This window comes from Carassius carassius, chromosome 43, assembly GCF_963082965.1.
Source record: "Carassius carassius chromosome 43, fCarCar2.1, whole genome shotgun sequence".
In the NCBI taxonomy this organism is placed as follows: domain Eukaryota; kingdom Metazoa; phylum Chordata; class Actinopteri; order Cypriniformes; family Cyprinidae; genus Carassius; species Carassius carassius.
The window spans coordinates 2434384-2458656 of NC_081797.1; the positions used below are offsets into that span (position 1 = coordinate 2434384).

Sequence of the window (24273 nt, forward strand, 5' to 3'; positions counted from 1 at the left end):
TATCTGTAACGTATAAATCATATTAACAGATATCAAACCATGCATTATTAAAAAAGAGCACTTGTTTTATTACTTGTTCATCTTTTATATATCAGAATTGCTTGTAAAATCGTATATGTTTATTTCCATATACATTTTTAATTAAATGTCAGTTTTACCTTTGGTTTTATTTAATATGCATGAAAGGGTTATCAGGCTACAGCTCTTATTGATATAATATAGCTCTTATTAATATGGGATCTGCTGCATTTAAATAGTTTACAAAGTTTTAAGACTCTTACTGACATTTTGGTTAATCTTTTATCCAATCACAATGGTTTTTGCCTGAATTTACCATAGTAAGAGTCTCTATAAACTCGATTTGGACGATCAGGATTTGTGCATTATTCTGATCAAGCAAGCCACTACGTAATGACAAAAGAAGCGCGCGTCCGTGAGTGCTCGGTCCTGCCCCCAGAACGCGCAGCGGACACGCGCTCATTAAAGACCTGACAATCAGCTTCAACGCGACTTTCTGTCAGTGTTTCTCCTCTCAGAGACTTTAAAAGACGCTGTCTCGTCGCGTGTGGATACATGGATCTCTCTGTGATCGTGCTGTTGTCTTTGTGCGGGTTTCTGCGGGGCCAAGGTGAGTTTCACATCACATCACTGCTGCTCGTACAATGCATTCATGTAGAGCTTGCAGAAAAGTTTTTATGACATAATAACATATAAATCTGACATAACACTCGCGTCATGTCCTTCTGTCTCCATCTGCTTTTCATGTGTTGACTTTTGTCGTATACAAGTGTTTAAAAGCAATATAAGATGACAGAAAAGTGTAATATCAGATAATACAGAACTTCACTGGGTACATTACAAAAAATACCAGGTATTGAATAAGTACCATACCATATAAACGTATGATTCAGTGTAGTATAATATATTTATTACAAATAAAGTATTTTGCTAAACTTACAATGGAGGGTATGGTAAAGTGTAGTATACCTTAGTATACAAGTATACCTAGTATAGTATAGTAAGTATATAGTTAGTAGTAGTATAGTACAGTATATGTATGTGTATATGTGTATGTATATATATGCATATGGATAGTATAGTTGTATACACTTGTAATGTGTACTTCTATAGTTGGTTGTATTTATAGTAAATTATATATTTACATATATATATATACTTTACTATACTATGGGATACTATACTTTACCATACCAACAATAATAAAAAAAAAAAATTATTAAATATGTAATGTATATATTCTTATTGTTTTAATAGTTTGTTATGGTAAAGTGTAGTAGAGTTGGTTGTATTTATAGTTACTCATACATAAAAACATTTTAAATTTTTTTAATAGTGAATAGTATATATTATGTACTGTTATTACAATAAAATATCATTTATTATATACTATGTTGTGTATATAGTAAATATTCCATTACTATTCACTATAATGTATTAAAAAATGTAATAACAATACATATATATAATAAATACATATACAGACAAATATGTATTGATCTCAAAACTGATATTATATACATTTATATACAAATATGTATGTATATATAAATGCATTTAAATATTTACACACACATTTATAAATTTAAATATTTATTTATATAAACAAATATATGTGTGTATTCTTTTTAACATCACGTCTTTGTATACTAAAACTTGAAATGAGTCTCTTGCTGGTCTCTTAATCAATGGTTTGCTCTCACAAAACTATGATTTACCCCTGCAGAGGTGTTTTGTTCTGAGTCACAGATACAGTGTGGGATAAGAGGGGGCGTGAATATTAGATGAGGGGGCGTGGTCTGGCTTGCAGTAGCCAATGAGGGTTTGCTATGCGGGATGCAGCCCACAGCACGTGGACACTAACAGGAGATGCTCTTTGCTGCCAGATAGTAAAGCTGCGTTCACCAGCCGGGGTTGACTAGTTATCTTAACTATACCAGGACTGCTACAGCGTCTGTGTCTGAACATTCACTCAGTTCTCCAGAGGTTCATTCCTCACACGTTCTTGCTTTCAAACGTCACCACACAAATGTGGTTTGTGGGTGGAGGTCATAATTCAGAACAAGAAACTGTGTTTAAACAGCGGCAACAGAACTGGACCAGTTTATTGAATTGCATCATGTGGCTGGTGTTTTCAGAGATGGGAAGGTCGGGCTGGTTTCGTGCTCTAATGCTGTTCTTAAGAGTTTTATTGGGCTTTAAAAAGTTTCTATTAAAGAAACAACTATTTTCATTATCTAATGTACCACACAGCTATAATAAACCACCTGCAAATTATTCTGGACAACTGTTTGATTTGATTTTATATCAATTTTGTAATCTAAAATTATTTTTTATTTAATATATATTTTTTATTTATTTATTTTTAAATTTCTTATTTAGTTTTATTTTATATTAATTTATTATTTTTAAATTTTATTAATTTTTATTTTTATTTTAACTTATTATTAAATTATTTTTAATTATTAAATTATTATTTTTATTTAATTAAATTTTGTATTTAACTTTATTTTATTTAACTCTAGTCCATATTTGTGTTTATGTGGAGAAATTGCTGCTTATAAAAGCCATTTGGCATTTCGATTAAGAGTCCAAAAGACTCATCTGCCAAAAATATTTAGCGTTTTGGCAGATGATGGAAACCGCAGGGAAATTAATGATCTGTTTGATCCAGTCGAGTCCACTTGCGTCAGCTGATGGTTGTTTGGAAATGTCCTTGGAGTAGTTTTTATGGTCTTTAATCTTTGGGAGAGAGTCAGACGTGTTTGACGGAGTTGACTAACTGCCCATCAACAAATTACTTCATCCGCCAGACGATAAACATTATTCAGCATGAGTGGAAAAATGCTTGTGGAAAGAAAACAAACAAGGCAGATACAGTCCAGACAGGACAGATATTGATTTGATTTCATGGAAATTGAATAGAACAATGGCTACTTCAGAACGATGATTAAAAACAAATAAATCAATAAATTAACACACAGACCCTCATCAGACTAAACTCTAAGTCTGGTCTGGAAGAGATAATCAGGGCGTAGATCAGAAAAGTGGGCGGGGCACATCATAATGCTTATCAGCTCAGCTCATAAATATTAATTATGTGATGCCCAGTAGTTCTTCCTGATTGGTTGAAAGACAGACTTTGGTAGGTGGGAGAATAGAATAGGATGCAATAGAACAGAAATGTGTGTACATCATCGTATCTCCTCCTTAATGATGTACAAAATCCTTTGAAAGGGAAGAAAACCAAAAGGCCACAGGCAGGATTTGCTTCCCCACCGAGCATCCAGGAAGAGTCTTTATTTTTAGCCGCAGGGTTTGGGCCGGTAACATTTTAAGGGGGTTTTCCATGTGCTGTCCATCCCTAATTAAACAAAGGTCATGTCACCATCTGATGCAAACAGTTCAGACCTTATTAACTTCCATTTCCTTACAAAGAAACTCTTAGACTTTTAACATCTCACACGGCTATATATATATAATTTAATATATTAATTATTTTTTCATACCTCTTAATTATAAAAGTAATTATTATAATAATTTATAAAATATTCATTATATCTATTCATTTTTAAAGCTATTAATTATAAAATTAATTATAATAATATTTTATCATGTTTAATTTTAAAAATATAAATATCTTATGCTAAAATCAAATAATCTGAAATAGCATCCCCATTAATAATATAATTAATATATGTTATAAATTTTTGATTTTACAATGTTTAATTAGAAAACAATTATGATTATAAACCTTATGCTCTAATTTTAATAAAATATCTGATTGTAATATATCTATTTTAGAAATTTCAGATTCTTAAAATCATTTCAGATTAATTTTGTGTCTAATATGCACGGGAAATCAGCTAGATAACCCCTTTATCATTGACAAAAATATATTTTTATATTTATATAACATAATATAAGAAATGGGTTTAGACACAATATTCACTCTGAAATTGTTAGTGCATTTCACAAATAATTACACAAAAACGGCAAGTAACACACTGATTGAACAGGAAATTAAATAAGAACTAGAGACTAAAATAGTGTTTTTTGTACAACTATTATTGTGTTTTTTTTTATAATGCAAAAACCTTTTTTTCATGGTGGTAAGAGATATTAATGGCTGGTAAATGTTCGCGATTTAACCACCATTTTTCACTTGGCAATAAACGGTAAAAGCACACGACGCAGGAATAATCCAAAAAACAAAAAATCATCTGGCAATCGACAGATGCTGAAGAGCGGCATCAGACAGGACAAGCCCCAGCAAATCTAACACTGCATGTGGGGCTTTAACAGAGAAATCAGTCAGCAAACAGTAACCTGAATTGCTTCAGATTTGGTCGTAAAATGTGACCGCACCAGACTAGTTGTCTCATCTCTGGATCTATTTTACAGGCCAAGTTTGAGCTTTAAAGGGGTCATATGGTGCTTTTTTACAGATCATTGTTTTGTGTTTTTGGTGTGACAGTCAACAGCAAATACTTAACTAATAACAGAACATATTAACAGTAGCTGATTCAGAAGCGCCAGATTGCCGTAGTAAAGTCAGAAGTACCTCCTCTTCTCGGTTCACGAAACGGTCGTTCATAAAATGCGTTGCTGTTCTGTTGTAAGTAATCTTAAAGATTCCTAAATGCGTCTACTTTCAGAAGAACAAATAAAGTGCTTTTGCTTTCTCCTAGAAACACAAACATCTCCCTGACATGACTGCTTCAACACTAACTGTGTTACTGAAACCTCTGTAGCGTCAACATTTGGGCGGCATTATGGAAATGTTTCCACGTGGTGATGTAGACATGTGGGGGCGTGTTTAAACGAGGCATTTTAGGGGGGGGGTGGGAGAGTCTTAACTTTGATAAAGAATATCTCTTTGGATTTGAGACTTTAGTCTTTGCAACTTTACAGATCTTCATTATGCACCAAAAGCTTGTGACAATCCACAGAGAAAAGAAAAATGCAAACCTCTAATCTGCATGTCTGTGTGTGTGGGAATCGTCTGGTTTGCGTAATGCTCTCTTCTGTTTTTGCTTTTCTTCCCAGAGACCACAGATCCCATCTCGCTGGATGACTGCTGTAAGGATGGCAAAGAAAGAGGCCAGGAGTCTCAGGACTGCACGAGTCTGCCTCTCATCTCCGAATCCACCACCTGCAGGTAAGACTGTGCGATATATATCATATGCCATAATATCATAATTGTTGTTGAAACAATGTGCAATTTGACATTATCGAGTATTATGCAAAAAACATTCAAAACATCCCTTCAGATGCACGCATACATTACATGATGTAGTCTAGACTAGTGTGCATTTACAGTATGTTCTTTCACTGCATGATACAGTCTATTAAAACACATTTAAAATGAACACAAAATCTAGACGTAGGGGCAGAAAATGCCTATATTTATACCATTTCATATAGTTAATGAATTTCACACTTGCATGCCGTTTTTCTCCAAAAATGGACATGATTACAAATGTGATATTGATTTTTTGCAACAGGTGAAGTTAATAAACAGACTTAAGTTTTAAACACCATTTTTCCTCTTTTTGCGCTATTTCGACAACAAAAGTAACTCCAAACACAGCCATAGCAGTGTTTCACGTCTCTGAGGAACATGACGGGGTTTCGTTCCTGAATGAATCAACCGTTTAAATGATTCGGTTCAAACACAATGAATCTCTTATTACCAGTCACTTGCTGCCACCTACTGGCCGTTTCAAATTAACATGTAAAATGTTTTTTTATTATTTAAATGATTTCAAATATCTTTGTTTAACCTTTTATGTTTAATAAATCAAAACATTATTTCTGAATTTGTAATTGCATGTTAGGTGTATACATGTCCTGCATTAAACAGTGTGTAAATACATCTAAATGCCACTTCAGGTGCCGCTTCTGTGCTGATTTAATTTGGAGATAGACTTTTTCACTGGAGGAAGCGTTATTATGGATTATGGACAAGAAGCAATGTTTTGAAGTTAAAAATGTCTCAATGAAGGACCTGTTTCTTACAAACACGCAGCCTTTGGCTTCACAAGATGTGAACTGATGGACTGGAGTGCTGTGGATTATTGTGATGTTTTTATCAGCTCTCTGGACTCTCATTCTGACGGCACCCATTCACTGCAATGTGATGCAATGCTACATTTCTCCAAATCTGATGAAGAAACAAACTCATCTACATCTCGTGTGGCCTGAGGGCGAGTACATTCTCAGAAATTTTTGGGTGAAACATTCCTGTAAAAGTAAAAACTCTACCACTGTAGGCATAATTCACCACAACTTAGTTCCTGCCAGATGGATAAAAACCTGTGCATGCATCCAATCCAACTGACGCAATCCTGGCTTCCCAAAAGTGCTTTTTAAAATATTGCATCAGATGGTCTGTGCAGAAGCAAAGCATCATCGTCAGAAGTGGCCACTTTCATGATAAGATGAGCGTTTAGTGCCAGTCAAAGCCAATCGTGTTGCTCTGGCATCAGACGCGTTTGCAAGAAAAAGCTGATGATGGTTTGGATCTCTTCGGTGGTGTCTGGGGGGTTGTCCAAATCCAGGAAATTCCACCGAGGTGAAACTCTAGTCAGACGCAGAAGAGAGTGTGACTCGAATAACAGGAAATCTGCAGATTATTTCAGACTCAGAAAAGAGGAAAAACAAGTGAAAGGAGAAATCGCAGAAGACTTCTTCCTTAAAAGGCTGTTCGGAGGTGAAAGGCGACCACAGACGAGGGTCCTGGCCTTTCCTGCGAGGAGGATTGTGAAAGAGGGTGAAGCAAGAGCGAACGAGACAAACAGCGATCGTCTTACCGTAAAAACTGTGCTCCATGCGTCAGCGCTGCGGTCCAACCTGGAGCAGAACCAAACAGTGACGCTCTGCAGTCCACAGAGCACTCGACTTCTGCTCTCCAACATCTGTCCGGTGGTTTACGAGGAATTCATTTAACAAAAGTGAATTAGATTGAACTTTGGGGTCTTGCACAATCTGAATCATCTTTTTCTTGCTAATCAGAAGTCCTTTGGTCTGTTTACAGTGCTGTACAACAATGTAGTCTACTTCTGGTTACAAATCACATGATGAACATTTGTAGTTAGTAATGTAATCTATCAGATTACACAGATTATTCTTTAGCTTATTACACAACTGGTTCATCACATAGATTTGAATAGGTTTCATTTGTCCATTATTATAACACAAATACAAACATTCTGTATAATAATTAAATTACATATAAATATTATTATATATAATATTATACATATATATATATATATTATAATTTAATATAATTATATTTATAATTTAATAATATTAATTATTATTATTTATATGTTAGAATTATTCAAATAATTAATTTTATAAATGATAAAGAAAATATACTTGATTTTTATCAAACAAACCAGGTTTCGTGAGTTGATGGAAAGCTAATAATTAATATATCATCATTTTTTATACAAACAAACAATCAAAATAAAGCACAATAAACAACATCAATAAATCAATAAATTAGGAATTATTTACTGCCGTTGTGTGACTAATAATATAATCATTTATTGAATAAAAACCGCTCTAATTGAGTATTTTAAAATGTAAAATAATTATATAGACGCTGAAAAAAAAAATGGGGTCGAAAAAGTTTTCCCTCAGAAATTGCTCGTTAATTTCACAAGAAAATAATATAAAACTGAAATAGCTATTTTCTTTCAAAACGTCCTCCAAAAATCCTATTTGAAAACTCAATTATTATTTTTTACAGTGCATGATTATAAAATCTTATTACAAGTGCTTTAAATACTAATTACTTGGTTTTGTGATCTGATAATGTAATCCAGATTAGATATAATCACTTAATAGCCAGCGCTGTGTATGTATTATTTAGCTGATAGTCCAGCAGAAAACCCAGATGTTCTGTGTGTCGCTCGAGCTCTCGACGGTTTGTCCTGATCTGACTGTGTGTTTTTGTCTCGCAGGATCGCTCAGGAACAGTGCTGTACTGCGGTTCTTGAAGACAACGTATGCACCAGCGGCATCAATATGGCGAAGGACCAGGGCAGCTGTGATGCCCTCTTGTCCCGCAGCACGTGTGAAACGAAGACGGCTAAGGTGCTGGAATTCTTTCAGTACATGCATATTTATGCTGCATGCATATGATATGTGCATGCTTTAGAAATGGACTCTATTCAGTTTTTGATATTACATTTATTATTATAATGTTATGCATTACATTGCATTCTTAATATATCATTATTATTAGATTAAATACTATTTATATATGTAAATATTTAAATGTAATAACACACATAGTATATAATATATACAGTATTGACTATTTAAATAATAATAATAATATAAAATAGTGTATATTAAACATTTTTGTTGTAATTGTTAATTTTTTATTATTGTAGATCATTATTTTATTAAAATATTATGTAATCTCTCTCTCTCTATATATATTTATACATAAACATATAGTAAATAATATAAGTAGTATATGATATGTATGTAAATATTTATATATATATATATATATATATATATATATATTATTCATTGTTTAATAAAATAAAAAAATATATAATTTTTGTATGTATATATATATATATATATATATATATATATATATATATATATTACGTTTATTATATTATTGTAATGTAATTTATTACATTATAAAATTTTTAATATATCATTATTAGGTTAAATATTATTTATATATGTAAATAATATTTTAATGTAATAATTCATAGAATATATAACATAAATAGTATTCGCTATTGAACAAAAAATATATATATATAGTTTATAGTTTTATATATAAATTATACAAAATATTATTATCAGATTACAATATTTACTCTCTCTCTCTCGCTCTATAATTGTAGTAAATAATTTAACAAATGTACATGAAATATGTATACATTATAACGATAATAATATATAGATTGGTGATTATGTTGATGCTTCAAAAGGTCAAATGCAGCCTTAATAGCCGGATGACTTTGTACTAATTAGACACTAATGTAGCTCACTTGGTCTAACAGAGCCAAATTGTCTTCATTTTGAACAGTATATGTATCATTTTATCCTTTAAAACCTATAACAAACGTCTTTTTGTGTCTCTCTTTGACATAAATGGCATCTGGGATTATATTTCACACATATTTTGGGTGTGATCTGAGTGTTTGTGGCTGTTGTATGCGTGTTCGCTAGACAGAGCTTGTACAAACACGTCTGTGTCAGACGCTCAGATCACAATAAGATGATAAATCTGGCGTTCAAAGCCCAAACTCTTCTTCATGTAAACTCTAGAGATATTTCTCTCAGCACTGTTTACGTTGAGCAGGAGGGAACTTGCCCACAGAACAGAGGTGCAGGCTGTTTCTGTTTTAAATCCAGCTCTGATTATACACACACAGGCTCAGGATGAAGAATAGAGTGTGTCTTCAAGGTTTAATACACACCTGAGTGTGTTTGGACATTACGCTCCTCCAGGTGTCATTCAGCAGGACTGTAAGAGCGTTTAAAAGCACCTGTCAGATGCATTGCTCTGCGTTATTCATGCGTTTCCACCGAGCCTGATTTATCTGAAACGGTATTATATGATCTCAGGACAAGTTTAAGCTCTGTTTAAATCACCAGGACTGTTTGTGTTTCCTCTAAAACTCCAGACGAGCGTTTTCTGTTCTCAAAAACCTAATTTGTTCAGTTTATTCAAATCACTCATGGATAAAGGATCCGCAGGCTTTTGACTTAAAGGATCATTCACACAAAAAGTGATTTTTTTGGGGGGCCCTGTGTGTCTTGTATGAGAGATCTCCAGCGAATTTGGACTTCGTTTGCAGTCTGTACTTTGTCAAAAACTTCTGTATGTAGTGCAAAAGTAGTATGACCTAGCCTACTTTAAAAAACAAACAAAACAAATGCTGGTTTTTATCCATTTTGGAGCTTGGCATCATTTCTGCACTGAAAACAAACAAATAAATATGAAAATATTTTAATAGGATTTTCATCCTGCAAATATGTAAACAATCTTAAATCAAGATGCGTTTACTTGAGAGGCATTTATTAAGTCTCGTTTTCCAAAGAAGACATCAAAATTTAGAGCATTTGTGCATGAAACAATTCACTTTATTTTGACGCATTTTTCAGAAAAAAGGACAATTTAGCATCATTTTGCTTCTCAAATGCTTTTTCTGATGCTAAAAGAGATCATCTAATTTAAACCACAAATATATTCCATTTATATATTATGTTATGTTATGTTATGTTATATGTTCACACAGTTGATGGCCTGCTCCTTTAATTAGCTTGTGTTTATAATATGAACAGATCTATTTTTCCACACTTAGCTCTTAATGTCAGAAAGATCTGCAGAAGTGAGTTATCATCGCTGACAGTCTTTATCTGTGTCTGGGAAGCGGGCCACGCTGCTTACGTTCAGGATCAGTCCTCTAGAGGAATATATTTTCTGTCTTCTCTCTCTCTCTCCAGCTTCGGTGTGTGTGGTAGGAAAGGATTCGTAGATGTCTTTCACATAGGTGTGAACTGTGTTTGGTGGACAGACTCCAGCAGATCATCAAAAGACTCAGCTCTTCTCTGTGTCTGTAAACCGCAGTAAACGGCTTTGTCCTGACACTCAGTAAACTCCTTCACTGTCTGCGCCCTACATAGACAGTGAGCGAGAAACATAGTGTTAGAATTTGGCTTTAAAATCTTGCTTAGCTAACAACACGAATCCTCAATAAGCCTAAAAATGAGCAGTGCACACACTTTGGAAAAAAAAAAAAAAAATTATACATGTATATATATATATCCCAATGTATGTTTTCTTTTTTATACATTTATATATACTTTTTTTGTTACATAGACACAGAGAAAAAAAATGCAAAAAATATATATATATATTTATATATATATATATATATATATATATATATAATTGTAACTCTAAAAATAATTAAATGAAAATAATATAAAATAATATTTACAATGTGAATATTAATGATTAAAAATAATTGGTTATCATCGGTTTTATACTTTAAAAATATGTTACATCTAAAATAATAATAATAATAATGATTATTAAAATAATTATTATGTTACATCAAAAAAAAAAAAATAATAATAATTATTAATTGAAATATTAATATTAATGATTAAAAATGAGGTGTTGGTTTAAATAAAAAAATAGACCATAGAATAATAGTAATAATTTTTACATATATATGTATATAAACAAAATAAAAATAATTATTATTGTTATATTATTACTAATTAAATAATTAATATTAATTATTAAAAAAATAGTAAAATAATCGTCGGTTTAAAACATATTGTACATAATAAGAATATATGATGAATATATATTTATATATATTTTGGAAAGGAGCATTTGATATCACATATGTAAAATGAATGTCCTTTACTCTCTCTTGAAAATGTAGTGTAGTCTAAGGCCGTGGAAGGATGTTGATGGTGTGCATCAGTGTATGTGTGCAGGGCACACACTGTGAGTACGATCTGTTTCCCTCGGTCTCTGATCTGGAGTCTGTCTGTTCCTCTGCAGACGTGCTGTGAGTGCTGTCTGCTCGGCCGGGCGGCCCAGGAGCGAGGTTTGTCATGTGACCTCACCCTCGCCGTGTGGTACCAGTGCGGTCTGGTGTCCCGCGCCTGCTGTGTGGACCGATCGCCCAACAGCGACGGGAAGCCTGCACCGGGTGAGAACAAGCAAACATGGAGAACCGCCGAAATAACGCTCAGTTTGAGGAATGCACGACTGTCGATATCCACAGATGCTGACTATTACAGCAGAACAGGGTTTTGCATGTAATCTTGAAGGTGCAGTGGAAAAAGAGTCTGTTTAAGGATCAGGAGAGGGAGAAAATGGACATGAAACTTTAATTTCTGAACTTTATGGTGCAAAAAACTGTAACGTTTACATAAGTAACATTACAAGTATATTCAAAGAGGAAACACAATACTACATGAAATAAAATGCTTGTAATTGCTCTTAAAACAGCAAAAACAACCGACTTAAAATAATACAAAAGCTTGAAGACAGAAGGAGACAGAAAAAGATTTGATAGAAAATTGTATTAAAATTGTGTATATATATACATCTTCACCATATATATATATATATATGGAATAATTATATTTTGCATTATTAATTTATTTTAGGCTACAAAAATTATATATATTATATATAAACACACACACTATAAATTAAGTTAATGAAAATATTATAAAAATAACATTTAAAGTATTATTATTCATTGTTAAAAAATAATTGGTTAATGGACGGTTTAAATAAAAAATATTGAATCTAAAGATAATAAGTATTTTTATACATAAATATAAAATATAACATTTTATATGACATTAAGGCTACACACACTCACACATATGTGTATATATATATATAAATATAATTAAGATAAAAATACATTTATTTATTTATTCATTCAAACAATCATAAAAATGTAAAATCTCAAAATAAGCATTATATAGTATAATTCTAATATGTAAAACTTATTATTTTATTTTGTTTCTTGACAGTTTTCTTGGGATTTACCCTTAGTTATTATCTCAATATTAAAGGGTTAGTTCACCCAAAAATGACAATTGGTGTGTGTTTCACTCAGCCTCGAAGCATCCTTGCTGTACATGACTTTCTTCTGTCATAGGAATCCAATCAGAGTTATATTAAAAATGGCTCTTTCAAGCTTTATAATAGCATGTGCGGGTGTTTCTGTCCAACAGTCCAAAAGAAGTCTAATAAAGCGCATCCATCCATATTAAAACTGCGGGGGGTTGAATAAACCACCATTTGTTAACAGGAGCAAAGGAAGCAAAGCTTCCTCACTTTATCAAAGGAAAACCAGTCTCCTCTTGGCTTATATAGAAATTCTACGACATTCTTCTTCACAAATCCTTCAAAAGAAGAAAGTCATATACACCTAGGATGCTTTGAGGGTGAGTGAAACGCATGCAAATTGTCATTTTTGGGTGAACTAACCCTATAATCAGTTTAGTCTCTGGAGTGAAGCAGTAGAGAGAAGATGAGCTCTTCTGCCCTCTAGTGCACACGGACTGACATCTCCACAGATGACATCACACTTCAGCACTAATTTATAACACATACATAGATGCAACTCACTTTTTGAGACCAAAATCGGTCACATATGAGACTTGCTTAGATCCAATGAGCAAATGTTTTAATGAGGGTGGGGGGTCTTGAAAGGGTTAACGAACTCTGGTTTTTTCAGTAAGTTTTGTATTGTATTTTCCTGACTCTTTAAAAGCTATGTCGAAAAGGGTAATATTTTATGTATTAGAGGTTTGAGATGTGGGAACAGTGAAGGGCAAACATTTTGCATTTTAGCTCTGCATTGCCGTCTAATCAGCCAATATTGCCCGTAATAGCTTGCTTAACACTTCATCTTTTATTACACTGGATTTTGAGCAAATATATTCAATCTTCAACGAGATGTTAAAAAATGTTGTTTTGGACCTATAAGGTAATACAAAATATTTAAAGAAATACCATGCAAATGAGCATGCAAATTCAGTGTGGAGCATATGCATCTTTTTGCATCTCTGACATGAACTCGTTTATGTTTCAAAATGACAGAATTACCAGCATCACAGGGTGATGCACAAAACACAGAGGAGCAGTGCAAAGGTAACTAGAATCAGTACTATATACTCCTATAAATGCATATTAATAATACGTCATGAGCAGATTGTTAATGTTGTGTGTGTGTGTTTGCATCGAAGCTGCCGGTTGCTCTCAGAGTTGTGTTAACGGCTCTTGTGCCTGTTCGGTTGGATACAAGCTGAAGGCGGACAGGAAAACCTGCGAAGGTCAGTAAACGTCCACTAATAAACGGTTTTAATGTACTTCAGGTCTCTTCCAGAGTCTGAGGGTGGTCAAGTGAATCCTCACAGTTTTGAGAAATTAAGACTTCAACTGGATGTCACTCACTGACCACACTTTTACTCTCCTTTTACTTCTTTTGAGTCACTTTATCAGTCAATTAAACACAAAACAAACAGCACTTTCAGAACTAGTACAAGTAGATACAATCAAGCAAGCACAAGATTTAAATGGTGGGTTTAAGAGATCGTAGAGCACCATGTAAGCAGACAGTGTGTGTGTGTGTGTGTGTGTGTGTGTGTGTGTGCAGACATAAACGAGTGTTTGCTGGGCTCTCATCAGTGCAGCGGGGGCGAGCGCTGCATCAACACGCTGGGTTCGTTTCGCTGTCAGAGGGTCATCAGCTGCGGGACAGGCTACGAACTCACCGACAACAACAAGTGTGAAGGTCAGACACACACACACACACACACACTTTCACAAACTACTAGGAATGCATGTTTGGGAAGAAACCTAATTGTGATTTTTGTTTTTTTATTATTGTGAATTAAATGCAGTAAACACTCTCTAGGTTTAATGTGTTTTTTGTTTTCTAGGACTGCACAGTTTGGTTAAAAAATTTGATTATATATAATAACATACAGTAATAATTATGACATAATCTTTATAATTAAATATATCATGAAAATAATTACCGAAATCATTAAAATATGGAACTGAATGTTGGATAAAAAAAACGGAAGCATTTCTTTTAGGATAAGATATCTTATGGGGGGCTCGTTTGTAGGCCTGTAAAAATTTTTGATATTGTATATCAATATTTTATTAATAAGAATATAATAATAATAATACAATTACTGCTATAAAATAATAATGACAGCAACAAAAAATATTAACAGTAATGACAAAATAACTATTGCTATAGTAATATCTAACTACAAAAATAATAATATTAAATTAAAAAAATAATAGATAGATAAATTGTTATTCAATGTAATGTGTTTACAGGGCTGCGTGATTTGTAAATGACATAATATCATTGTTTATATAAAATAACAATACTCATTTTATTCATACAAATTTATTATTATGATTATTATTATTATTACTAAACTAAACAAAAAAACTATTACTATTCTAATATCTAATTGCGTTTGTATTTTATTATTATTATTTTTTGTAATTGCATAAAAAACTACAGGTTTATTGTTTTTGTAGGGCTACACATTTGGCCAAAAAAAGATAAGATATGATTATATTTTAATATTTTATTACAGACTAATAATATAATAATTGTTAGTATAATAATAATAATAATTTATTATTACTAAATCCTGTTATTAATCTAAATAGCTACCACTACTGTAATTTGTCACAGTAAAATGTGAAATTTAAATTAATAATTCAATCAACAGTGAATTATTTACTTAAATCACAGCCTTTGTGATTCAATAAATGCACTTAGCCTTATAGTGATTTTGGTTTTGTTACCAGCCATGTACCTGAATTCTCCTTAATAATAATAATAATAATAATAATAAACACCACAGCTGTATTTAGCATGCACAGTATGATAAGGTCAGTGTCCTGTGTGTGGTTTCAGACATTGATGAGTGTGAAACCAGCACTCATAACTGCGGAGCTGAGCTGGAGTGTCAGAACACAGTCGGCTCGTTCCGCTGCCGTCCCAGAATGCAGTGCGGCGTGGGATTCATTCAGGACGCTCTCGGGAGCTGCATCGGTGAGACACACTCACTCCAGCTGCCAAACTTCAGAAAGCTCAGAGTCAGGGCCGTCATGAACTCATCTGTTTGAGGAGGCAAATATACCCCAGAGACTTCAGAATGCTTTTGTGCTTGTATTACTGATAAAGGCTTATGTTTTCCTTTTTATTCGAAATATTCCCTAAAGTGTATCTATCTATAGCATAAAAGATCTCGATTCTTAAAGGGGTGGTTCGGGATTTTTGAAATCGGACCTCATTTTTAGGTCAGCCTGGTTGTTATTCATCAGTGGAGACATTTTTTTTTTAAATTATCCAGTCCTTATATTTGGATAGTTGGCCGATGCTAGTCTAGCGCGAGTCAATGGGTATATGTTAGCCAGCCATTAAAAACCGTTTTACCCGCTCCACAGTGCACCAAACGGAAATCAATTATAACACTAGACTATCGATGCAAATGTCCGTTGAGAGAATAATGTTAGAAATCAAACTTACCTTTCATCTCAATGATCCTAAAGGAACTAGTTTCTCAGCCGCTGCGGAATTTTACTTTGCTCCGGCTCTACTTTGCTCTGCTTATGTGATGTTAGTGATAATCAGTGTGCCAGCGGCAGGTAAATACACTTGCGTCATGTGTGGACCGGCTCACTCGGTTGCCTAGGTAATCAATATCACTCCGCTGCTGCTGTCGACAAGGCTTATGATTACAGGGAACAAATTATAACTAATGCAATGTGATGAAAGGTAAGTTTGATTTCTAACATTATTCTATCAACGGACATTTGCATCGATAGTCTAGTGTTATAATTGATTTCCGTTTGGTGCACTGTGGAGCGGGTAAAACGGTTTTTAATGGCTGGCTAACATATACCCATTGACTCGCGCTAGCCTAGCATCGGCTATCTATCCAAATATAAAGACTGGATAATTAAAAAAAAAATGTCTCCACTGATGAACAACAACCAGGCTGACTTAAAAATGAGGTCCGATGTCAAAAATCCCGAACCACCCCTTTAAACATGTGTAAGTCGATGCATTTCGCACCTTTATAGATTGTTAGTTGATCTATAACAGATGATGGGCAAAGTCCTAATAGTGTAATCTATTAGTCTTTTTACTTGAGAACCAGATATGGGTGTCATGAAATATTTTCTGTGGATTGTCAGCACTACAAAGATGATCATCTAGCAACAGTTCCAGCGGCGTAGATGATAAAGCGCATTCTTTTTTTACGCGATCGACCCGAGAGGTTTCAAGATAAATGAAGTTAAAAACAGTAATAACGTTATTATTGCATTTATGGCTATTTACACTTAGTGCAAAACGTTCCCCTTGTGTGTGACAGATATAAACGAGTGTTTAAGTGTGACAGGACCGTGTCCGTCGGGTCACATGTGCTTCAACACGGTGGGCTCCTACACCTGCCAGAGACACTCGGTAACCTGTGGACGAGGATATCATCTGAACACCGACGGCTCTCGCTGCGTGGGTACGAAACTATCACGGTCACATGACACATGACAGAAATGACCACCATACACACGCTTGCACTCAGAAATACACTTGGTGTTGATGCAGGAGCACTATATAACTAACATCAGAAGGGGTAATAGCAAATAATAAATATACAAAAAACAATCAAACCAAAATAATTCATAGATTTCACACACACACATTTATATTTTATATTTATGTAGTTTATCTATGTATTATATCATTGTTGAAATATCATTATAAAAACAATTAAACCAAACCACAATAATATATTAATGCATTTCATTTGTCATATCATTTTTAAGTATATAATTTCATTTAAAAGTGTTTTGTTGTTTTGGTGGCAAAATATAGTTTTGTATTTTTTCATATAGTGGTAATGTTGAATTTAGATAAGTAAGGCAAATAATACATTTAGTGCAAAGTGAAAAATGTATTTACTTATGTAAAAAAAAAAAAAAAAAAAAAATATATATATATATATACACACACCCACACACAGAAAGTATATGTATGTAATATATATTAGATTTTTGTAGATTTATAACAATTATATTACATTTAAATTCTGCCTGCTTAAACAATATTTTTTAGTTTAATAATATATATAAAGTATCTATTAAATTTTATTTAAAAAAAAAATCTTTAAAAGAAAAAAAACTATAATTAATACAATAAATAAAATAAATATTTTTCAATGTATAATATGTATATAAATATATTGCATAGTAATGTTTCACTCAAAAATGCATCATATTATTGGAAATAAAATGGGTTCTGAATATAATTTATATATAATTATTATTCATTTTATATAAATATTAATTTACGTGGATTTAAGAAAGAAGAGAAAATTATAAATTATAAAATAATACAAATGCTTGAAAATCACGACCTCAAAGTCTCACAAATCTCAAAAACCAAAACACAAACTAATAAAAAAAAACATCTTTCACCATAAAATTAAAAGAAAATAATATATATAATGCATAAAAGTATTTTTTTTATATTTTATGTATTCTTATATTACATAGTGAATAATGTAGCACTCAATAAAGAAATAAAATGGGTTGCAAATGGCATTTTTATGTTGAATTAAAGCTCATTGAAGACCATATTTGTTTCAGTGTTCCACTTATCAGTGTTAATCATGAGCTGTGTGTGTGTGTGTGTGTGTCAGATATCGACGAGTGTGCGGGGCCTGATAACTCCTGTGACGGTCATGGCTGTATTAATCTGGTGGGCTCGTTCCGCTGTGAATGCAGGGCCGGCTTCATCTTCAACAGCATCAGCAGATCCTGTGAGGGTGAGTGCTGTGGGTTAGTGTTGCAGAGCTGCCGACTGAGAGGTTGCATGTTCAAACCCACACCAGGGTCGATGCATTTATCAGCCAGAAAATATTTGTTCAGTGTTCGTTTCCCGTTGATCCTGAAATTCTGACGTTGTGTTTAATGCGTAATGCCTTAACGCTTCTGCATCTGAACTCTTCAAATATATGTGTATGTATGTGTGTGTGTGTGTGTGTGTGTGTGTGTGTGGGGGGGGGGGGGGGGGGTGTATTATTGATCTGAATGTATTTGTTTGTCTTGAACATCAGACATCAATGAATGCAGGAATTATCCTGGACGTCTGTGTGCACACAAGTGTGAAAACATCCTGGGCTCCTACAAGTGCAGCTGCACCATGGGCTTCAAGCTGTCCGCCGACGGCAGGAACTGCGACGGTACAGGAAAACCTATATGAGCAGCTAATAATCCACCCTTTCCTCTCATTCATGCACTAACCTGTGCTTTAAGCAGACCTCAATGAGTGCGAGAGCAGCCCGTGCAGTCAGGAGTGTGCGAATGTCTACGGCTCTTACCAGTGCTACTGCCGCCGCGGATATCAGCTGAGCGACGTGGACGGCATCACCTGTGAAGGTGAGCGCTCGCTAACAAACACCGCCGACTGTGCAGTGGAGGAACTACAGCCAAACCAGAGCGTATTCAAACAGCTTCAGCATTTCTCACATTATCACAGCTTATATGCTACAGTTTAGAAAATGGTAATAAAATATGACAAGAACTCAGAGTTAAACTGTGTCAGAACAAATTCATTTCTATAATGTCAGATACTAAGTATTAGTATATAAAAATATAATATGCTAATTTTTAATATATACATATATATGATTTCCTTTTTTATAAAAAAAAACTATATATATATATATATATATATTAGTGCTGTCAAATGATTCATCATGATTAATTGCATCCAAAATAAAAGTTTTTATTTACATAATATATTTGTGTGTACTGTGTATATTGTGCATATGTAAATACACACAGATGCAGTATACAGTATATTTTGGAAATATTTGCATGTATATATTTATATTCCTATAATTCATATCATTTTATATTATATATAAATATATTCAATATATATACGTAACATATTTTTCTTAACTATATACATGCATGTGTGTGTATTTATATGTACATAATAGACATGTTCAGAACACACACATATATTATGTAAACATTAATTTTGGATGCGATTAATCATTTGACAGCCCTTTTGTATTTATGTATGTGTGTGTGTGTGTATATATACACATTAGGGCTGTTAATCGATTAAAATATTTAATCGAATTATTCACACCTTTTTTCTGTGATTAATCGAGATTAATCGCATACTTCATAAAATTAAGCATAGACCATTAATCTGGGTACAAATTTTCTACCTTCAATATTACCGTATTTTCCGCACTATAAGTCGCACTTAAAAGCCTTCAATTTTCTAAAAAAACTACTTTTAAAAAGCGCCTTATAATCCGGAGCGCCTTATATATGGATCAAGGCGCTCTGTCAAAATGTTGACATTCCCTTTAGCACAGCTCCATCTAGTGGATGCATAACGCAAACCCAGTCAAACTATGCGCTTTATAATCCGGTGCGCCCTATATATGAAAACAGTTCTAAAATAGGCCATTCATTGAAGGTGCGCCTTACAATCCGTACGGAAAATACGGTAAATAAAATAGGGATTGTGCACCCGCTAGTCAAACGATATCAAAAATGATATCTGCAGTCTGAATAGTTTTTGGTTTGACTGTAACTGTGATGTCTCCTTCAGACATCGATGAGTGTGCGCTGCCCACCGGTGGACACATCTGCTCTTACCGCTGCCACAACACCCCGGGGAGCTTCCACTGCACCTGTCCCATCACAGGATACGCCCTCGCCCCAAATGGACGCAGCTGCCAGGGTCAGACACAGTCACAATCAGGACATCCCAGTTCATTTTCAGTTCAATTCAAGTTTATCTGTATAGCGTTTTTCACGATACAAATTGTTGCAAAGCAGCTTTCCAGAAAATGTTACGTTTCTATGTATATTATATTTAAGAGAAGGATATCAGTGGTGACCATGACAGAAATGTACAGTAAAAAAGTACAAATTGCATGTATTCAAACAGACGGTGAACACTATTAACTGCAGTTAACTAAAGCCAAAATTAAACTATAAAAATATTTACAGGAACTTAAAATAAATATATAAAATAAATGTAAATACAAAAAAAATATAAATAAATGATCTAGTAGCCAAGTCAACATTAAAATGCATAAAAACAAAAATAAAACAAATGAATGAAAAAACTTTAACAAAAAGAAAAGTGTTCTATTTTTCTTTTCTTTTTTGTATTTCAGTGTGTTTTATTAAAACACTTTATCTTGTGGCAGTAGTTTTAACCATACTTTAAAAAGAAAAACATATAAATCTGAAATCCTGATTAACACTGATGTGTTTTGTTGTGGTGATCAGATATCGATGAGTGTGTAACCAGTACTCACAGCTGCAGCGAATCTGAGAGCTGCTTCAACATTCAGGGCGGATATAAATGTCTGAACTTCGACTGTCCGGCCAACTACAGACGCTCAGGAGAAACGTAAGTCATGAAACCTTTCAAGTGAACATAGAACTACTTTCATAAAGGGTTTTACATCTGTGATCAAAAAAAAGGATGATGCAGGGTGGAGCTTGATTTTACGCTGTGGGAAATAAAAACATATATATATATATATATATATATATATATATATATATGCACCAGTATTTCTGCTATATATAGACAAATACAATAAATCCATGTCAAAATGTTTAAATGTTTATTTTTCAAAATTAAATGTCTTTTTTTTTTAAATAAATTATATATACATATATTATAGAATGTATTTAAAAGCATTACATTTGATATATATTCATTTAAATAATAAAAAAATATTATTTTTATAAGCATGAATATTTCTGAATGTAAGCAATATATAAAATATAAATAATTTTTGGATTTCAATACTTTTTATTTAAAAAAGTATTTGTCAAAAGTATTAGTCCATGCAGTATATGTTTAAGGAGTTCACAAATAGCTGGAATGATGCAGGTAGGTATTGATAAAGAAGTGGGGTTTCTAACATTGTGCATGAACGTTGCATCCGAGAAAGCTGCAGAAGCAATGCATGAACATTGCACAGAGTTTCATTAATACACGTTTTATGTTTTGCAAGTCTTGCCAGAGAAAAATCCCGTAATGTCCGCTTAACCATTTCTTTTCTCCATTCGGATTCCAAAAAAAAAAAAAACACAAGCTGAGATGAATCACAGCATCATTGGATTCAGTGTCTCTATGGAGAAAACAAATGGAATGCGTCACTCTGTGATGTCACCGCGAATGCTCCTCCCCCTCCACCAAACCCCGCCCCCTCAAAATCACACACTTTTCCGCATGTGGCGCACTGCAGCGTTCTAACCCCTCTCTTTTCTCTCTTTCCCCCCGTTTGTCTTCTCGCAGTCGCTGTGAGCGCTTGCCTTGTAATCAGACTAGCGAGTGTCTGGCCTTGCCTGTGAGAATTACCTACTACCACCTGACATTCCCCACCAAAATCCCCATTCCCACCAACATCTTCCGCATGGGCCCGTCCAACTCGGCGCTCGGGGACGACATCGAGGTGGCCATCGTGGACGGTAACCAGGGAGGCTACTTCGCCGCCAAACGCGTGGAGCACGGCGGCATCCTGGTAGTCCAGAAACCCATCGCGCTTCCTCAGGACTTTGAGATCTCTCTGGAGATGAAGCTTAGGCGATTCGGACACCTTAGCGTTTACCTCTTCAAGATCCGCTTGTTCGTAACCCCGGACGAGCTGAGCCACATCAGCGAATGAAACCGCGTCATGCTTGATTAACTGCTTCCATGTGCCTTGGGTATCTCGTCTAACGTTGCCTTCAAGTCCTTCTGGAAAGATCCCTCTTACTCATGTAGAAATTATTGTTACCTTGTGATCGAGTGATTTTAGTCCGAATGTAATCGATGCAACAAATGAAGAGCAAATATCAGTGAAATCAGTGGAAATCAGTGGCTTGTTAATTGCAACCTTTTTGCCCAGCCTTTTATGAATTATGACCAATACAGTTCAGGGTTATTATCATAAAATCTATATATTTTTAAACCGTTTTGTTAATTGAAATAGAGTGGAAATAAAATAAATAAATAAAAAAATACATAAAAAATTTAAATGAGATATGTTGCATTCGAATGCATTTAAACTGAAGCAGTAAAATGAATATCTGGAAAATAAATAAGAACAAAAACTCAACTAAAACTCAAACTCAAATTGAAATGAAAATAAATGTTAATCAGTAATTATAAAATTGTAATAAAAATGAACCAAATTTCTAAAATTATATAAATTAAAATGTAAAATAAAAGATAATTAATACAAATGATAAAATAATACTAAAATAACACTGACACTGATTTGTTTCTCACTGTGAACTGATCATTTCCTAAGCTCCGCCCCCCTTGGTTACTGTTGCTAACGCTGATGTTTTGCAGAATGTCTTACAGGAATGAACTGAAGAGTTCCTTGATAAAGCAGGAATAAAAATAAATAAAACAATAGTCTCATTAAAATATGCACATACAATGGTTAAAAAAATCGAAAAAAAAACTAGTTTTGCAGGAAAATATCCTCATACAGTGGTAAAAAAAAAAATCAAATTCAGTAAAATACGCAAAAAGTGTTAGCAAAAAACCAAACAAACAAACAAAACAGTTTTACAGTGAAATATGCATAAAATTGTTTATGAATGCAATAAAATTCTACATTGCACAAAATATGCACATTAATTGGTAAACAAAAATAGATTTTCTGTGAAAAATGCACATGAAGTGGTAATAATTGCAACACAATATAAACATTTCAGTAAAATATGAACAAAGTGGTTAAAAATAAAGTTATAATAAATTAAAAACATATCTTCAGTAAAGTCACTATTCTATACTACATTATTTTACATTCAATAAATGTGAAAAAAAGATTTTATGTGAAATAAAAAGTGGTTAAAAATAGATTTTCAGTAAAATATTTATAAACCATGTCAAAAACTGCAATAAAAAAAAAATATATATTTTTATTTTTTTAAAATATAAAATTCTGTTAAATTTGTGGTTAAAATATGTGTTTTCAGTAAAATATGCTCATCAATTGGTAGAAATGAATACTTAAGAAATCTGTTTACTTATCGCACAGTAAAATAAATATCTGCACAGCAACAGTTGCTAAGGTGGGATCCTCATTACATTATGGTGGCGTTCACGAGCTCTGGTGAATGTGATGGAGCCGTTGAGACTTGAAGGCAACATTATTCTGCAGTGTAACCATAGATCCTCAGGTGTCTAATGAGGTCAAGCTCTTCATGTATCAGACCTGCTGTTCAGTATATACTGTAGTCTGTGACTGTGATCACTCTCTGAGTCGTCTCTGTGTCCTGGGCCACTAGAGGGCGCTTTTAGGCAAAGCAAATCAACACATCAATATATCCTAAGAATTTTTATTATTCTATTATTTTTAGTCTTTCATTTTCTAATAAAATTTTACTGACTGTAGCATTCTTGTTTGTATTTAAAAAAATATTTTTTGTCAATATCACATTTGCTATATATATATATATATATTACTTTTTTTTTTTTTTTACCGTAAGTGAATCAGAAAGTCTGAAAATGACCGCCCACACATGTGCACAACCCACCCAGAAAACATTTCATTAGTCATGTAGCGAGCATCCATTAATCATTAAAGTGGTTTGGAGGATAATTAGGCAGAGATTTGAACCCT

General features: G+C 33.4%; 1 protein-coding gene across 1 annotated transcript in view; it reads left to right on the forward strand.

Annotated features, from left to right (window-relative positions):
- The first annotated feature begins 469 nt into the window (after positions 1-469).
- fbln1 (fibulin 1) overlaps positions 470-24273 on the forward strand; it is a 48242-nt gene continuing 24438 nt past the window's right edge. Inside the window, exons 1-14 of the mRNA XM_059536197.1 lie at positions 470-628; positions 5068-5179; positions 7995-8127; positions 11591-11741; positions 13667-13708; positions 13804-13890; positions 14214-14351; positions 15507-15644; positions 16972-17115; positions 18301-18426; positions 18718-18843; positions 18920-19039; positions 20238-20369; positions 20927-21050. Of these exons, the coding sequence (XP_059392180.1) occupies positions 574-628; positions 5068-5179; positions 7995-8127; positions 11591-11741; positions 13667-13708; positions 13804-13890; positions 14214-14351; positions 15507-15644; positions 16972-17115; positions 18301-18426; positions 18718-18843; positions 18920-19039; positions 20238-20369; positions 20927-21050 (1628 nt within the window). The 5' untranslated portion in view covers positions 470-573. The remainder of the gene's footprint in view (positions 629-5067; positions 5180-7994; positions 8128-11590; positions 11742-13666; positions 13709-13803; positions 13891-14213; positions 14352-15506; positions 15645-16971; positions 17116-18300; positions 18427-18717; positions 18844-18919; positions 19040-20237; positions 20370-20926; positions 21051-24273) is intronic.